A 15183-nucleotide genomic window follows, 5' to 3' on the forward strand; every position below is an offset into this window, starting at 1 on the left:
TGTAGTATTATTATTATTACATCTTAACTTACTAATATATGAATAAGATTGTATTTTATTATACAATATATAACTAAATTGTAAATTTTTCTGTTTTATTTTCATATGTTCCTTTGATTATGTATACTTTTTAAAAATAATGATTTATCATCTAATACTTGGATATTCGTTTCTATAATTTATTTGATTAGGTTCCAATTAATTCATTATTAAATAATTTAATATAATATAATAAGTATTTTAAATATTGTGATACATTTAAAATTTTAAGAGTACTAATTATTCAACAATATTTACTCAAATAAAGTTGTAGAATTTATTTTCAATTAATTATTTAGTTATTATCAATTGAAGGTAAGAACATGATTAAATACAAATTTATAAAAAATACTAATTGAGAAATGAGATTCAAGTTTGATGACTATACATGTTATTTACAATGTGCTATATTACTTGTTATAATAATTATCTTATTATAAATCACTACGAAACTAGTATAAACAAAAATAATTAAATTAAATTTATATATTTTAATCTTATTGAATTTACATTTCACAAACAAAATAAGTTTCGAAAGAACAAGGTGAATCATTCCATTTCAAACCTTTTCCATCTCTATTCCAAAGTTCTAAACAATGCTCTTCTTCGCCATTTTCATATTTGAAATTATTGGGCTCGCCTGCGTTCCAGTTAGTAAATCCAATAGGTCGACCATTAGCTAACCAAAAGAAAGTTCCTTCTTCTGCTTGATCAGTGCCTGAAGTCCAGAAATGTTCATGGCCCATTCCTATAAACAATTTTTTTTATATATGTTTTATTTATAAGTACAAAATAAGAAATAACTTGCCGAAATCTTTAATGTACTTTTCCAACTTGTCATTTTCTTCTTGGCTACTTATACTGGCTAAATGCATTCCATGATATCTGCAGTACTGTGCTGCTTTGTACCAATTAGCCTGGAAACCAAATAAGACATTACCATATTTAGTATAATAAACAGAAGGAAATTTTTATTCACTTTGAAAAATATTCCCAAGTATAATTTTTTGTCGCCAGATCGCAAAAGTTGCAATGAAAGTTTACTAGCTGAAACAGTGTCTGATTCTACACAGTTACTACTGCTACATTCTCCTGAAAAAGAATTATATACCTTTATACTTAACAATGTAATACATCTAATGAGACTAATATTAAGTATGTTTTTAAAATAAATACACAACACCCGAATTAGTAAAGTAATAAATTTATTGTTTTTTACCATAGGCATAATCTGGATGAGATTTTTAAAGGGCTTGGTCTTTCCAAAAAATTATGAAAGTTACATGTATTTTTATGCAGAAACGATAGGAATGTGAGAAGTTCAATTACCAAACATTTTGTTCAGATTGCATATAAAATAACAATTATTTGACTATACTACTATTTTTTATTTATTTGATAAATTTAGTTATCTGTAAATAAATTTTCAAAAAAGGTTTGAATTTAATATACATTAAGTCAAATATATTATCACATATATTACACACGAGCGCCAATATATTCAACAGGTCTATTGTGAATATCCTCAGTTAAGACACAGTAATTCGGCTAATTCACTGAGATGAATGTTAAGAAAATTCATTTTAAAAGAAATATATTGAATGTAATCGTTAAAAAAATACTATAATAAAGGAACAAATAAAAAATGTACAATTATCTTCAAAAACATTAAGTTTGTTAATAAAAAGTATATTAACTGTTAATTTGGTATATAAATTTAAGGGTAAAATTATGGTATGTGGGATCCTGAGAATGGATATTTTTAAGCAGACCTCAAATATTTAGAGTATTAGAACCTACCAATAGGTTTCATAAATAATATATTACCTATAGAAACCATTTTCCACTGGCTCTTAATCCGATTAAATTTAGTGGCATATGATAAATTATGTTTTTAAATAAATTATATATAATATAATTATTTATAAATTATATAAATATAAATTATGATTTAAAAAATTCATCGTACAATATTTGTTAAACATTGTGGATATATATATATATATAGATAGATAGTATCAGTATAAATATTAATATAATTTTTCATGCTTAACGGTAAAACATATTGTGTAAATATACTTAAGAATATTTAATAACTAAAATCCGTTTTATTGTTAAAGTAACCTATTCAACTATGATATATGTAAAGTAACGCAAAATATTTATTTACATGTTCTTAACAATAGATGATAGCTGTTTATAATTCTGTAGTTACATTGAATTTCGAAATTTTCTTCTGTTTATTATCATATAGTGTTTTATTTATTTTTCTTACCAAGTATGTGTAATATTTACCCGCTACCTGAAAGAGATTATTGATATGATCTTCAATTACTGTTAAAATAATTAGGACGTACAATAAAAATGAAAATATATTCATTTTAAAATCGTATTGCATAACTATTTGAATATTAATGGGTCTATATTGTGCAAAATACCTAAGAAATACAATAATAAAAATATTATTATATCAATTCCAATTGGGTTTTCACACGTCAAAATTATTACATTAGTTTCAATGCTTCATAGAAATATATATTATTTGTAATACTATTGTATAACTTTTATTTAAGATGAAAAATAATTAATAGGATTGCAGCATTTATTTAATAATATAAAATTATATTCAGTTACCAGGAAAATACAATAATGCACTTTTATTGAAAGTCTAACATCTTTCAAATTATACTGAAATCTTCATGTTTAACACTACTATGATATGATTCATATTTAGGCGAGTTTTGAACAAAGACAGTGCGAGGGGGGCAGTAGGAGCAATTGCCCCACGGTTCCAAATTATATTTAAGGTTCGTCGGTTTTAAAATCGTAATATTAGTGAAGGCCCCACATAAATTATAATTTATTTTGCCCAGAGTCCCGCAAAATCTTGCCCCGATAAAGTTAATAATACACAACAATACTATTAGAATAAAAAATTGTAAGAGGTCATTTTCTGAAATATAAAAAATGTTAATAGTTTTGTATAGTGTAGGAATATAAGAATTCATTAAACCATATTTTTTTGTTATTTTATTTTTAATATTTATGAATAGATTAAGATTAATTGATTGAAATTTAGTCTAAACTATAATTATAATTCATAGAGCTATAAATATATATATTAATATATAAATATAGCATCTATCTACCTCAAAATATTTTTATAAATTGGTCAAGGACTCAGTATCTAAAAAAACTTGATCGTGACCTAACCCCATGAATAATATATCGTGCGTCAAGTATAATATGTAACAGTCGTGTGAAGTAGAAAAATTATTTCTCTATATAAGGTCAGATTAACAATGGTATGTTAACAACTAATATGATAAAAATTACGATTTAATAAGAAATTTCATTTAAATTTCTATTTCCTAAAACAAGTTTCTATATTCTATTCTTTTACATTGGCTCAAAAAACAATAATATACTTCAATGTATTTTTAACTGCATTAATGTTATACAGATGATCACGTTTAAAAATTGTAAAATATCTTGTATTTTGTATGTAACAGCCATAGCAAATATTTTTTTGATATTGTAATGAGTTTTATGTTTATACCACAATAGATGTCATATAAATTATTTTTGATCAAGTAATTTAAGTCAAATTTATCCAAAGAACGTTACAAATTGACAATAATTTAATTATCATGTTTCAGATTTTGTTCCTCCAAAATCTAAGTATTTACTGTAGATCAACATTACATTACGTTTAAGGGATATCTTGGAATGAAGCCCATTAAACCCATTACATGATTTATTTTTTAAGAAAGAAAATTAATTAATATTATATGAAAATAATACATAATTCAAAAATTGTTCTGCGAATTTTAATTAGGGTCATTGAATACAAATTTTAGATTTTATAAAAAAAAAAACGATTTTTTTGGTCATTTCGGTACTGTTTACTGAATTTATTTTAAACATGAAACAAATATTCTTCTGACCTTGATCAAATACGGGTTGAGAGTCTTCAATTAATTCCTCTTCGTTTAGTTGTTCATTGTAGGGGTTTTCAGTATATTTTCGGATATCGACATTTGGTATTAACTGATGATGAACGTTCCTCCCCGTCCCAATTAAACGTTTTTGCAAGTATTGAGCCAATATTTGCTGAGTTATGCTATTCTGCTTCATTAAATCAACAGCACCTACACACAAATAATTCTCACGTTACAGGCTATTTCCAATGAATTTCAAAGAAAATTGATGATCTATTCGTTCATTTATAACATGCCATAATATTAGTAATCCGACTTGAAATTTAAACAGATTTATTTCTATTTAATTTAAATGAGTGATAAAACCAACATATAGTTAGTTAAACTAATATGGTTGATAATATTGACGAAATTCGAATCAATATATTGAAGGAAAATGATGATTGATTTGAGCAATCGTCCAGAAGATGCAAGTTAAAATTTGATTAATCAAGTTTACAGAAATAAATTTTGTTTGAGGTGAATTAACAGAGTTTATTAATGATAAATATTGAATGTTTAATGGTAGTATTGTCAAGATTTCTGTTACAAACCATATGGTGAAAACTTTTGTTGAAATAATGTAAGAGTTTAAAGGGGCTCAGTCCCATAAAGACCTATTAAAAAATTAATCAAAGTTATCATTTATCTCAGGAAAAGGAAGGAGAGATATTTACTGTTTAACTTTCAAATTTTTGGTAAGATAAATGGGTGGAAGTACCAACCATTACAAAAGAGATTTATTCGCACTAACAGTACACTTCTGAATCTAGGACCATTAAAAGTATTGATGATAGTAGTGAATAGAAGACAATTACTGTTATCATCAAACGTATTGAAAATATTATTGATTGTGCACGAGCCAATAATGTTAAATAATATAATATGTGGTAAGTCATGTAAATGCTTGTCTTAAAAATTTTGTAATATATTTCATTATAAATTTCTAATTTAACGTATGTCATTTAATAGAGATAGTAAAAAATTGGCTTTATATAATGCTAAATACTTAAGTACATTTTTATAATAAAAGGCAGCAAATTGTTTTCTGGAATTAATAATGTAAATGTTAATGTATCATCGATCATTTTTGATGATTGATGAATAATTAAACTTTCAATTATAATAAATAATCACATTCATTTGTAAGTATTTTTATATTTTACACAATTATTGGATCTGGCCCAAGTATTAACATTCAAACATTTTGGATAAATTGTGTTTCTAAATGAAGAGTATTAAATTATTTTATAAAAACGAACAAGAAGACAAACACATATGTTAAATATTTTAGCAGACTCCAAAAATTATTGGACTTGTAAAATATTTTTTATTTGCATATATTAAAAAAATATTTTGTACTTTGAATAATATTAATAAAAAAATTAATTAATAAAAATATTTAATTTACAATAAATTCAATCTCTAAAAAATCAAGTGGAATTATATTAAATGAATTGAAAATTGCGTGAAAAACCATTTAACTATAATTGACTGCTAAAATAATCCTTATGATCTCTAAACTTATTATAGTTTTAAAAAAACTAACCGTCAACCGCTATATTCTGCGTAATACATTATAATACCTAATGATTATATTATCTATTGTATATAATGTATAACTAGTTTTTTTAATAGTAAATCATTAGAATGCAAAAATATTAATTTTCAGTTTTAAGTATTATACAATATTAATATAAGTATAATTACTATTTAACGACCTATTTTAAGTAAATATAATAAAGTTAAATTTTATCTAGATAATCGTCGATTTAAAGAATTCTTCTTTAGGTATATTTTATCATTAGATTATAAAAGATATAAGAGGGCTAAAATATAACAGAGTCTAGTATTCAGGAAAAACATTTTCAATTATTAATAATTTTACATATTTTTACTGAAATATTATTATTTTTATATCTGATTCGTTGCAAAATGACAGCATACTTTGTATGGTATATTTTTTTTTATTTAATAATAATTTTGTTATATATAAAAAATTGTTTTAATTTTAGATTTAATCCCCTATATTTGTATAAAATAAATAAATATTAAAATACCAAAAAACAAAATTCATCTATTGAGTAATTTATTAAATATTAGAACATCCATATTAGTATAGGTGAAATAAAAATATTTCAAAACCGCCAAAAAGTTAATATTCATGTCACTAAGTGTTGTTCTAGTATAAATAGTAGTGTTCAATTAATTACACGTGAACATTATACCATCTTTTTATCTGAGATGCTGACACATTTAGGTGTCTATAATTGTAATAAAACTCTAATGTTTACATTTTAAAAGAACATCAGCGCTGACGAACTAAAATAGTTGCATAATAAATCTGTTATTTAGCACAAGTGCTCTTTAAGTGTTGACCTATGTCCATTATAAACATAACTTTGCTGGATTGATAATGATCAATGTATGACTATGTTTAGAAGAACTTAAGAATATCTAGAAAGCAATATTGCGCAGGGTAATGGCATTATCATTAATTTTACAGCCGCTGTAACGAAATATTAGTTGTTATTATCATTTGAGTGATTTTGAAAATCCAAGTTGTACACACAAAAGCGTGAAAAATGAGTTTGGAGACATAAATTACGGCCAAGAATAAATAATAAAATAATATATATTGTTACCTACTTTCTCTCAACAAGTCGGGTCGTACCTTCTTGTATGTATAGAGAGACATATATATATTTGTGGACGAGGAAATTATGTTCACTGATGCCAGTCGAACGCCACGGTCGTATTACACAATGGACGTTCCCTTACGAATAAAAGTACACACACTTTCCATGCATGACAGAAAAGAAGAAGTTACTGGTCACGACCTTCAATTGGACTAAGCGTTGATACAAGAGCGCACCGTGCGTCGCGGATACTTAAAAAAAAAGCCTCGAAGCCAATAGCGAAGAGTGTCCACTTTAAACGTATATTATTAACAGCTATTGTATTAACAGCTTTCTTACCGAATTAATTGCTAGTCTCAATCTAAACACCGCCTATTGTCTCTGTTGCGGTTAGCAATTAATTATTTAATCACAGTGTTAAAAGGTGAATGTTACATTTATTGTCATTGTTAAACACACCACTATGCGACATAAAAATTGGTTAAAAAATAGTTTCGGTTTGATGTAATAATAATTGTACACGTCCACTGTCTATGAAAATTTCATAATGCACTAAAATGTATTATCGCGTGTAAACAGTCTTTTTAAAGATTATATGATAAAAACAAATAATTATATGATATTGCACTTTGCAGAGCGCAAAGTTTAGAATTTAACTTTCGACGACTATATAAGTATATTTAAAAAAATTTTAATTAACATTGATAATTACCGTCAATTTTCTACGATAATTATAACATATAAATTACATTTTCTTAACCAGATTAAAAAGTCAGAATAGAAACGTATTTATGACTGGTTACTGATGGTAGATTTCAGATTTCTAAAACAAATTACATGTTACCTATTTGTATAATTTTTTTACAATTTTATTATCATAATGTATCATTGCTTCAATTATGTCCGTTTTGGGATTATGAAAGTAAATGCGTCATACATTATTTATATTCTACAAAAAAACTAAAAACCTGTCTTCTTCCTAGTACTACTTTAACAAGTGACTGTCATAATTCATATTGGTTCCTATAACATCAATAATCTAGAAGTATCCATCATATATTAGATGTTATGCAAAACTTTAGACTCATTTTATTAAAAGAATAATTTTTATAAATATTAGGTTTAATAGGTTTTAAACAAAACTAATAAATTAAATGTATAATTTTTTTTTACATATTACCTTATTTTAGGTTATTTTATATTATGATTTTATTCTCAATCACATTTATACAACAAAAATTTAGATTATTTCCTACAATTTCAAAAATTTAATCTCAAGACTTCGTAGTTATTGTTATATTTTGCATGCTTTAATTGACTGGACCCTAAATAACAAACTATTGGAAAAATTAGTTTAATCAAATAATATTGGTGTACTTTCTTAAATTAAAACTTTTCCGTTAACCTACCCTCGTAATCGTTTACTAATTATCTAATTACTGGTTGGCAAATATTTACGGTTCTTAGATTTGTCAGACCTCTCATTTTTGTTTTTAAGTATTAATATGTATTAGCTATTTAATTAAAAAAATTCCAAATGAGTAGAAGGATATGCTTTAATTAAAAAGTGGCACGTTTTATAATCAAGTCTTTTAACTATTCTAATTTATTTAGTTTTATTAAAAGTATGAGAGTATGAGTTTATCGTTGATAATGGTAACATTATTAGCGAAATACGTGTCCGCGTTTTTTTAGTAATCTTTGTGGCTATTTGAGTTAAATACTTTTAATCTAGTTTTAATTTTTAAGTATAAACTGTTTTATTATTTATTACGTATTAATGTACAACAAAGTTATTCATCAAGGACATTTATAAACTATTTTATAAACTATCGCAGCTTCATATATTTGATATATGCTTTGTATATTAAACTATAGGTGTTCTAAAGAATCTATTATATAATTTCACATTCCATATCCTTGAAATAACAATATACACATTTGACCAACCATGTCCACTATTTGATTACCATCTTAATATTTAGAAATTCTCATGTCAAAATATTGAGAGTGTTTTTTTATTCAATTATAATATTATTGAATTGAAATATTTGCTATTATCTTATTTTACGACAAAAAGTTGAAAACGAGAACAAATTCATATTATTTTAGTATAAATGATCCCTAATAATTAATGAACAAATATTTGATATTACATGAAGTAATTCAAATACTATTTGTCTATAATTTAAATATTACTAACTGTTTCTTGCTCCATTAAAATTTAAAGTTTTTATAGAATCCGTATACCTACTGTCCGATTGCCATAAAAGGACTCTCGATTGTTTCCGAGTTTAAAGATTAAATTTACTAAACAATAGAACTCATTATTTGAGTGATAAAAAACTTTAACTTGTGGCATTTTATTTAGCTATTTAATCAGTACACATATAAAGGAGATTATATACTTACCATCTATTTCTTTATTATTAGTGAGTAAAGTTGTATTTATGTACATTATAATAGTTTTAAGTAATAAACAAGTGAAAGCCAAATAGTATGTACGATTTTCAGTCATTGAGTGTTTCACGATCAAAACATAAACGGTATTGTTGCTTTAAAAACTTACGGCTTTGAAAATAAATAGTAGCAAATGGTCGTTAGATCTATTTAAGTGCTGAGATATAACAACAAAAATCTTTTATTATAGTTTTTGCAATTTTAATTATAAAATATACTTGCCCTGAAGTCGTAATCCCGTAATTAAAGTTATGATATCATAATGATAAAACAATAAAAATAGTTATGTAAATATTAGTTATAAAAAATGTGTAAAACACTATGAAACGTATCTAGTTTGTATTTAGATATTGATCAAATCCTAATAAATATATAATTTCAATGTAAAATTATAAGCCCTCTATAATAAGGGCTTGAATTTGTATTTATAATTATTGGATAAATGTGATTTTACCCCTTTTTACAATAAAAATTATGTACCCAGTGGTATAATGTATTAAATGTAATATTAAAGGTGTCAGTAAATATCAGGTCTTTGTTGTATGAGGTTAAGATGCAAAATTATAAAATAAATCCCAATTTAGTATAGAAGGCTATGAAAAACTATTGAATTTATTTATATTTTTCTTGATTTGAAATTAGTTTGGTTGTCACGTCAACCTTCTATGTTGATCAAAATTTAACTTCATTTAAATTCAACATTGGAGGCAGTTTTTTACTTTGCATTTCTTTTGTGGATATCAATTGATATTAAATATACTAATTCACATCAGATAAAAGTATTTAACACATGTAAAATACTTCATCCCGAAATTAATATATATTAATAAATAGTTTTGGAACATATAAATGTAATCAAAAATATACCCAATAACTATTTATAAATATTAACGAATTTAAAAATTTCACTAATAATAATGACAATTCATATGTAGGATGATATTTTATTTTTCTTTAGTTTTAATTATAAACAATTATCAATAATTTTTTTTTAAAAAGGACACAAATGAACAACAACTCCTAGGTCAAGTCTTAACAGTACCCGTTATTAGCAAAAAAAAAAAAAAATTATAATAATTTTAGTATTTTTTTTTTTAATTTACCTGTAGGTTGTTCGTTGATTTTATGAGGTGTTCTTGCAGTAGTTGTCTGACTGTAACTTGAAAAGAAGCACATAAATAATGTTAAGAAAATTAAGGTTTTTGTGTTTTTCAGAATATTCATATTTACGTTTAAGAAAATATATAAAATTCTATAAAAATTATAACAACAAGTAAATCGAATTTAATATTTTTTAAAATTCATGGAAGAAGATTATGTATAATAAAAAAAGTAAATCAAATCGAATTGAATTTAATTTAAAAAGTTCGCGCTACTTATAAATTTTAAAACATTATATTTTGATTTAGTTTATACAATTCAGACACGATTATTGAACTGGCGCATTGATCTGATGAAAACTTAGGCAGAAGGAGAAATTAATTCCTCGGTCGCTGCTGTTACCGGTACCGGTTGCTACTGCTGACAAGTGGGCATGCGATGCTGTACGTACGACCACTTTCGATCTCTAAGGATTGTGCTATACTAACCAACATTCATACTAGATACAAATATTATATACATATTATAATATGTGCGACCCTAAACCGGTGTACCGATTTTATCTCCACTTTTGAGACGGATAGTACTGTAGTATATAACGAAACGACATAGAGAGTTTCAGAATAATTTTTATACAAATAACAACTAGTACAATTAAATAAAACGAATATCAACACAATCCCTAATATTAATCTATCTTTGAAGCATATATATAGTTGATCGACATTTTTCATTATTTTATTTCCAAGAGTTACAATTTGAGATAATAACGGATACATAATATAAAGACCCATTTATAGATTCACCAGCCTATTGTTAATAATAATTAATAGTAAAACAATAATGGTCCAAATTTGTTAATAAACGTAGACTATTAAAGCTTGACTATGATTATGAAACAATAGTTAAATTTTTTATTTTAATTTTTCTATTTATATTTATACATTTTATACTGATCATCTCTTTAAAAAATTTTTTTAAAAATCATAAAAGAGCTAATAAAGTATAAAATCGTTTTTTTTTTAAATGAATTTCAATGTTTGCATCTTCTTAAAACTGTTAAACAACAGTCGGTAATGTTGAGAAAGAGTAGTTTTGCAGTAGAATGGTTAGGTAATTAGAAATCACTAATAGTCGACTTAATGTGAAACAAGTAATTTATTTCAACAGAAATGAATCTTTTCTTAATATATGCAGTTTTAAACAATATGAATAGCCTAAAATGATAAAAGTAGTACCTATATACCACAAAAAATAGTTAAATTATATTGAAGACATCATTGGTAAAAATGTAAATCAGAACAAAATAGACAGTTGTCAAAACAATTTTACCTACATAAATAATAATAATAATCATAATAGTTGCGTAATTAGTATTTCGTCTTGTTGGGATATACTAAAAAAATACCCAGCACAGTGGGGACGTGGCATAGTTGGGTCCAATATAAATTTAATCTGACAGTGATTTAAATCACTATCGTAAAAAACGCTTCGTTGCAAATCTGTAGATGGTGTTTAATTTTAAAAATTTGATGGATTATTCCAAAAGCAACATGATCTCCTGTTTTCTTATTTATATCCTAATTACAAGTTTTATGATTTATAAGTGTAATATATGAATAATCATTTATTATAGCAATTAAATAAAATATGAAATTGATATTTAATAATTTAATATTGTCATTTTTACGGAGAAATTATAAAGTAGACATTACTTTTATGGCAAACATATAAAAAGTTAAAGGTCTTGATGCAATATTAAAAAATAAAATTGTTTGTTATTTATAAATAAATTTATTGGTCTACGAAGAATTTTCATCCGAAACCAAAATATACTTTTCTAAACCCATTTTTACACCAATTTCATATCTGCAATTAGAGTTTCGCATATGGCCTAAATAATAATAAAATCCTTCTAATTAATGTAACAAAATGTTTAGTTATTAGGTTACGTATGAATAATCATTATATACATTTTAATTAAAAATAAGTTGAAAAAGTTTAAGTTTTGATCACCCCTGTATAAAGGGAAATGGTCCGATAAAAAAAAAAGTATGTCGAATGAAAGAAGTATATAAATATTATTTCTCATAAAAAAATTGCATTGATTCATATATTTTTCAAAAAGTTATAGAAATGTAAAATATAAAATCGAGAATTTTAAGACAAAAATAGCGTACGGTACCTATGTTCACCGTAAAGTCAGAAAATTTGTTTTTCATAATAAAGTATATTACATTAACTTTAATTTAAGATTTGTGATCTTTTGACGTATAGTTGAAAGACATTGGTACGGTGAGAGCTGAAAAAAAGTAGTAACAGACACACACCCAAAAAAAAAACATCATAGTAAAATTAATACCTTCTCAGCTTCGCATCGAAGCTAAAAAGGGTTCACTTTCCTTTAACGAAAAAAATTGTATCTTCGCCCTATGATTATTTTTGTTATGAGGATATATGACATCCATACCACGCTCATAATTGCACCAATGAATCCATAATTACGTTCATTAAATAATTATTTATTTTAACATTTATTCTAATCTTTTCTTGAGTCTGAAATACAGTGTTATATTACGAAAAAAATATGTCCACTCGAATATCAATATTCATACATTATATTATATATATATATAGGATAACATTCTGATACATATTTCAGTTACATATTACTCTCAAGATATCCTCTTCTTCAAAAAAACTAGTAAAATCCACAACTATTGACACAAATTCAATTTAAAGAAAAATAATCATGTGTTGGTGGTAACAGCGTCATTGTTGTAAAAAGACAAATGTTTGGTTATATATCAATTTTATTTAAAACTTTTTATTGTGCCTGACGGTATCAATTTTGTTTTCATAAGTAGTTAAGATAATTTTTTTGTTGTAATTTTTATCTGAAAAGTCCCATTTACCCCGAGACGTATTTAAAGTTTTGATGCCCCAGATAAAGTTATATTCCCCCCACGTCTATTTTATATAGTTTTTGGTTTTCTGAAAAATGATCGTTTTTCACTTAACTATTTCCTTATAAAACATCTACTCTAACGAATTTTGAACAGAACTATCTATGTCATTTTTCTTATATATAAACGATGCAGACTTGTATAGTGGATCATGAATCGTCCACTAATGCAGCAGCTCAACCTTCAAATGGGATGTGAGTAAGTAATTAATATTTTCAAATGAATTGTGAATATTAATTTTCATGTAATTGAACCCTTTTTTTAAAATATTTTAGATTCGATGCGATGCTGAGAAGGTATTAATTTTACAATTATGTAATTTTTTTGGGTGTATGTCTGTTACTAATTTTTCTCAGCTCTCACCGTACAGATGTCTTTCAACTATACGTCAAAAGATCACAAATCTTATTTAATCAAAGACATTACCCTCAAAAATTGAAAAAATTTCCCTCATTCTCCGTAAATGAGGGAAATCTCTAAAAAAATTTTAAATTTAAAAATCGCTAATTTTTGACATCTTTTTAATTTTTTTTACTTAAAATTGCCATAACATTTTTAAAAATTATCAAATCAATATAATTTTTTATTAGATACATGGGATATTTACCTATTATTTTGTATATTTTTTTTATAAATCTGACCCTTAACGTGCTCAAGGAAAGGATTCAAAATGACAACTTTTTTACAAAAAATTTACTTTTTCAACTTAACTTTTGAAAGTGTTCCGAAAATACGGAGACCCTTTATGTATATATCTTAAATTAAAGTTAATGTAATATACTTTATTATGGAAAAAAAAATTGTCTGACTTTGTTTAGTTTTCACGATGAAAATGGATACCGTATTTTGCTCTTAAAATTGTCGATTTTATATTTTACATTTTTAATTTTATATTTCTATAACTTTTTGAAAAATGTATGGATCAATATAATTTTTTTATGGGAAATAATATGTATATACCTCTTTCATTCGACTTACTTTTTTTTTAATCTGACCATTACCTTATATACAGAGGGGGTTCAAAACTTAAAAAAGCATATAGAAAGTAGAACTTTTTCAACTTAATTTTTGGAAGTGATTCGGAAATTTTTATACATATCTTAAATTAAAGCTTATGCAATATTCTTTAATAAAAAAAAAAAATAATTTGGGACTATTTTGTTTCACGGTGAAAACACACATCAAAGTTGATAAATAAAATACGATTTTTGTAAAAAATTTTTTTTTTATATTTTAACTTTATAAAGTTATAACTTTTTGAAAAATATATGGTTTACTATATTTTTTTTAAGATAAGTATTATTGATATTTATATTATTTAATCATATATTACACTTATAAACCATAAAACTTGTATTTAGGATATAAATAAGAAAACAGGAGATCATGTTGCTTTTGGAATAATCCATCAAATTTTTAAAATTAAACACCATCTACAGATTTGCAACGAAGCGTTTTTTACGATAGTGATTTAAATCACTGTCAGATTAAATTTATATTGGACCCAACTATGCCACGTCCCCACTGTGCTGGGTATTTTTTTAGTATAACCCAACAAGACGAAATACTAATTACGTAACTATTATGATTATTATAACAGCACAGTAGGGTGCTGGGTTTTTTTGTATTAAATATTGAATTTTTTAGTACTTATAGCTTAAACTATATAATGAAATATGTTATACATTAATTAAGGTTATAATTTATTATTATTAATTTTTTGGTGTTGTTTTTTTAAACAAGAGAAAAGAATGATTTATGTATTGATAATGTATAAATAAAGTGCAGAGGCTCAAGGAAGATTCAATAATCACTATTTAAAAGTGAGTTAAAATAATAATTTATGAACAAATTTTTAATTTATTTAATTCAAATATCAATAATACTAATTATTTCAAAATATTGATCATATAACTTTAGAAGATGAAATCCTTAATATTTATAATATAAACATATAATATCAGAAAGTGTCCAGAGATGAAGATAGGATGAACTCCA

General features: G+C 24.7%; 1 protein-coding gene across 2 annotated transcripts; it reads right to left on the reverse strand.

Annotated features, from left to right (window-relative positions):
• Positions 1–253: 253 nt before the first annotated feature.
• On the reverse strand, positions 254–10715 carry LOC126894004 (C-type lectin 37Db). Of its 2 annotated transcripts, none has more exons than XM_050664623.1 (5): positions 6669–6832; positions 3987–4190; positions 1019–1131; positions 848–956; positions 254–787 (listed from the first exon to the last, which is right to left on the reverse strand). In XM_050664623.1, the coding sequence occupies exons 1-5, from the start codon at positions 6715–6717 to the stop codon at positions 546–548; spliced, it is 717 nt and encodes a 238-aa protein (XP_050520580.1). In that variant the 5' UTR covers positions 6718–6832; the 3' UTR covers positions 254–545. The 2 variants fall into 2 exon arrangements, with proteins under 2 accessions (XP_050520580.1, XP_050520579.1); XM_050664622.1 differs by lacking the exon at positions 6669–6832 and adding an exon at positions 10222–10715 and having other exon boundaries at positions 265–787.
• Positions 10716–15183: the final 4468 nt, after the last annotated feature.

Source organism: Daktulosphaira vitifoliae, unplaced genomic scaffold (assembly GCF_025091365.1).
Source record: "Daktulosphaira vitifoliae isolate Bord-2020 unplaced genomic scaffold, ASM2509136v1 Scaffold_1, whole genome shotgun sequence".
In the NCBI taxonomy this organism is placed as follows: Eukaryota; Metazoa; Arthropoda; class Insecta; order Hemiptera; family Phylloxeridae; genus Daktulosphaira; species Daktulosphaira vitifoliae.

Coding starts and splice junctions, on each gene's coding strand:
- LOC126894004 (XM_050664622.1), bottom strand. CDS start 10,342: ATGAATATTCTGAAAAACACAAAAACCTTAATTTTCTTAACATTATTT. Junction 1,132..3,986: donor TCAACCCGTATTTGATCAAG/GTCAGAAGAATA, acceptor ATTCTTTTTCAG/GAGAATGTAGCAGTAGTAAC. Junction 788..847: donor AAAGTACATTAAAGATTTCG/GCAAGTTATTTC, acceptor AATTGTTTATAG/GAATGGGCCATGAACATTTC.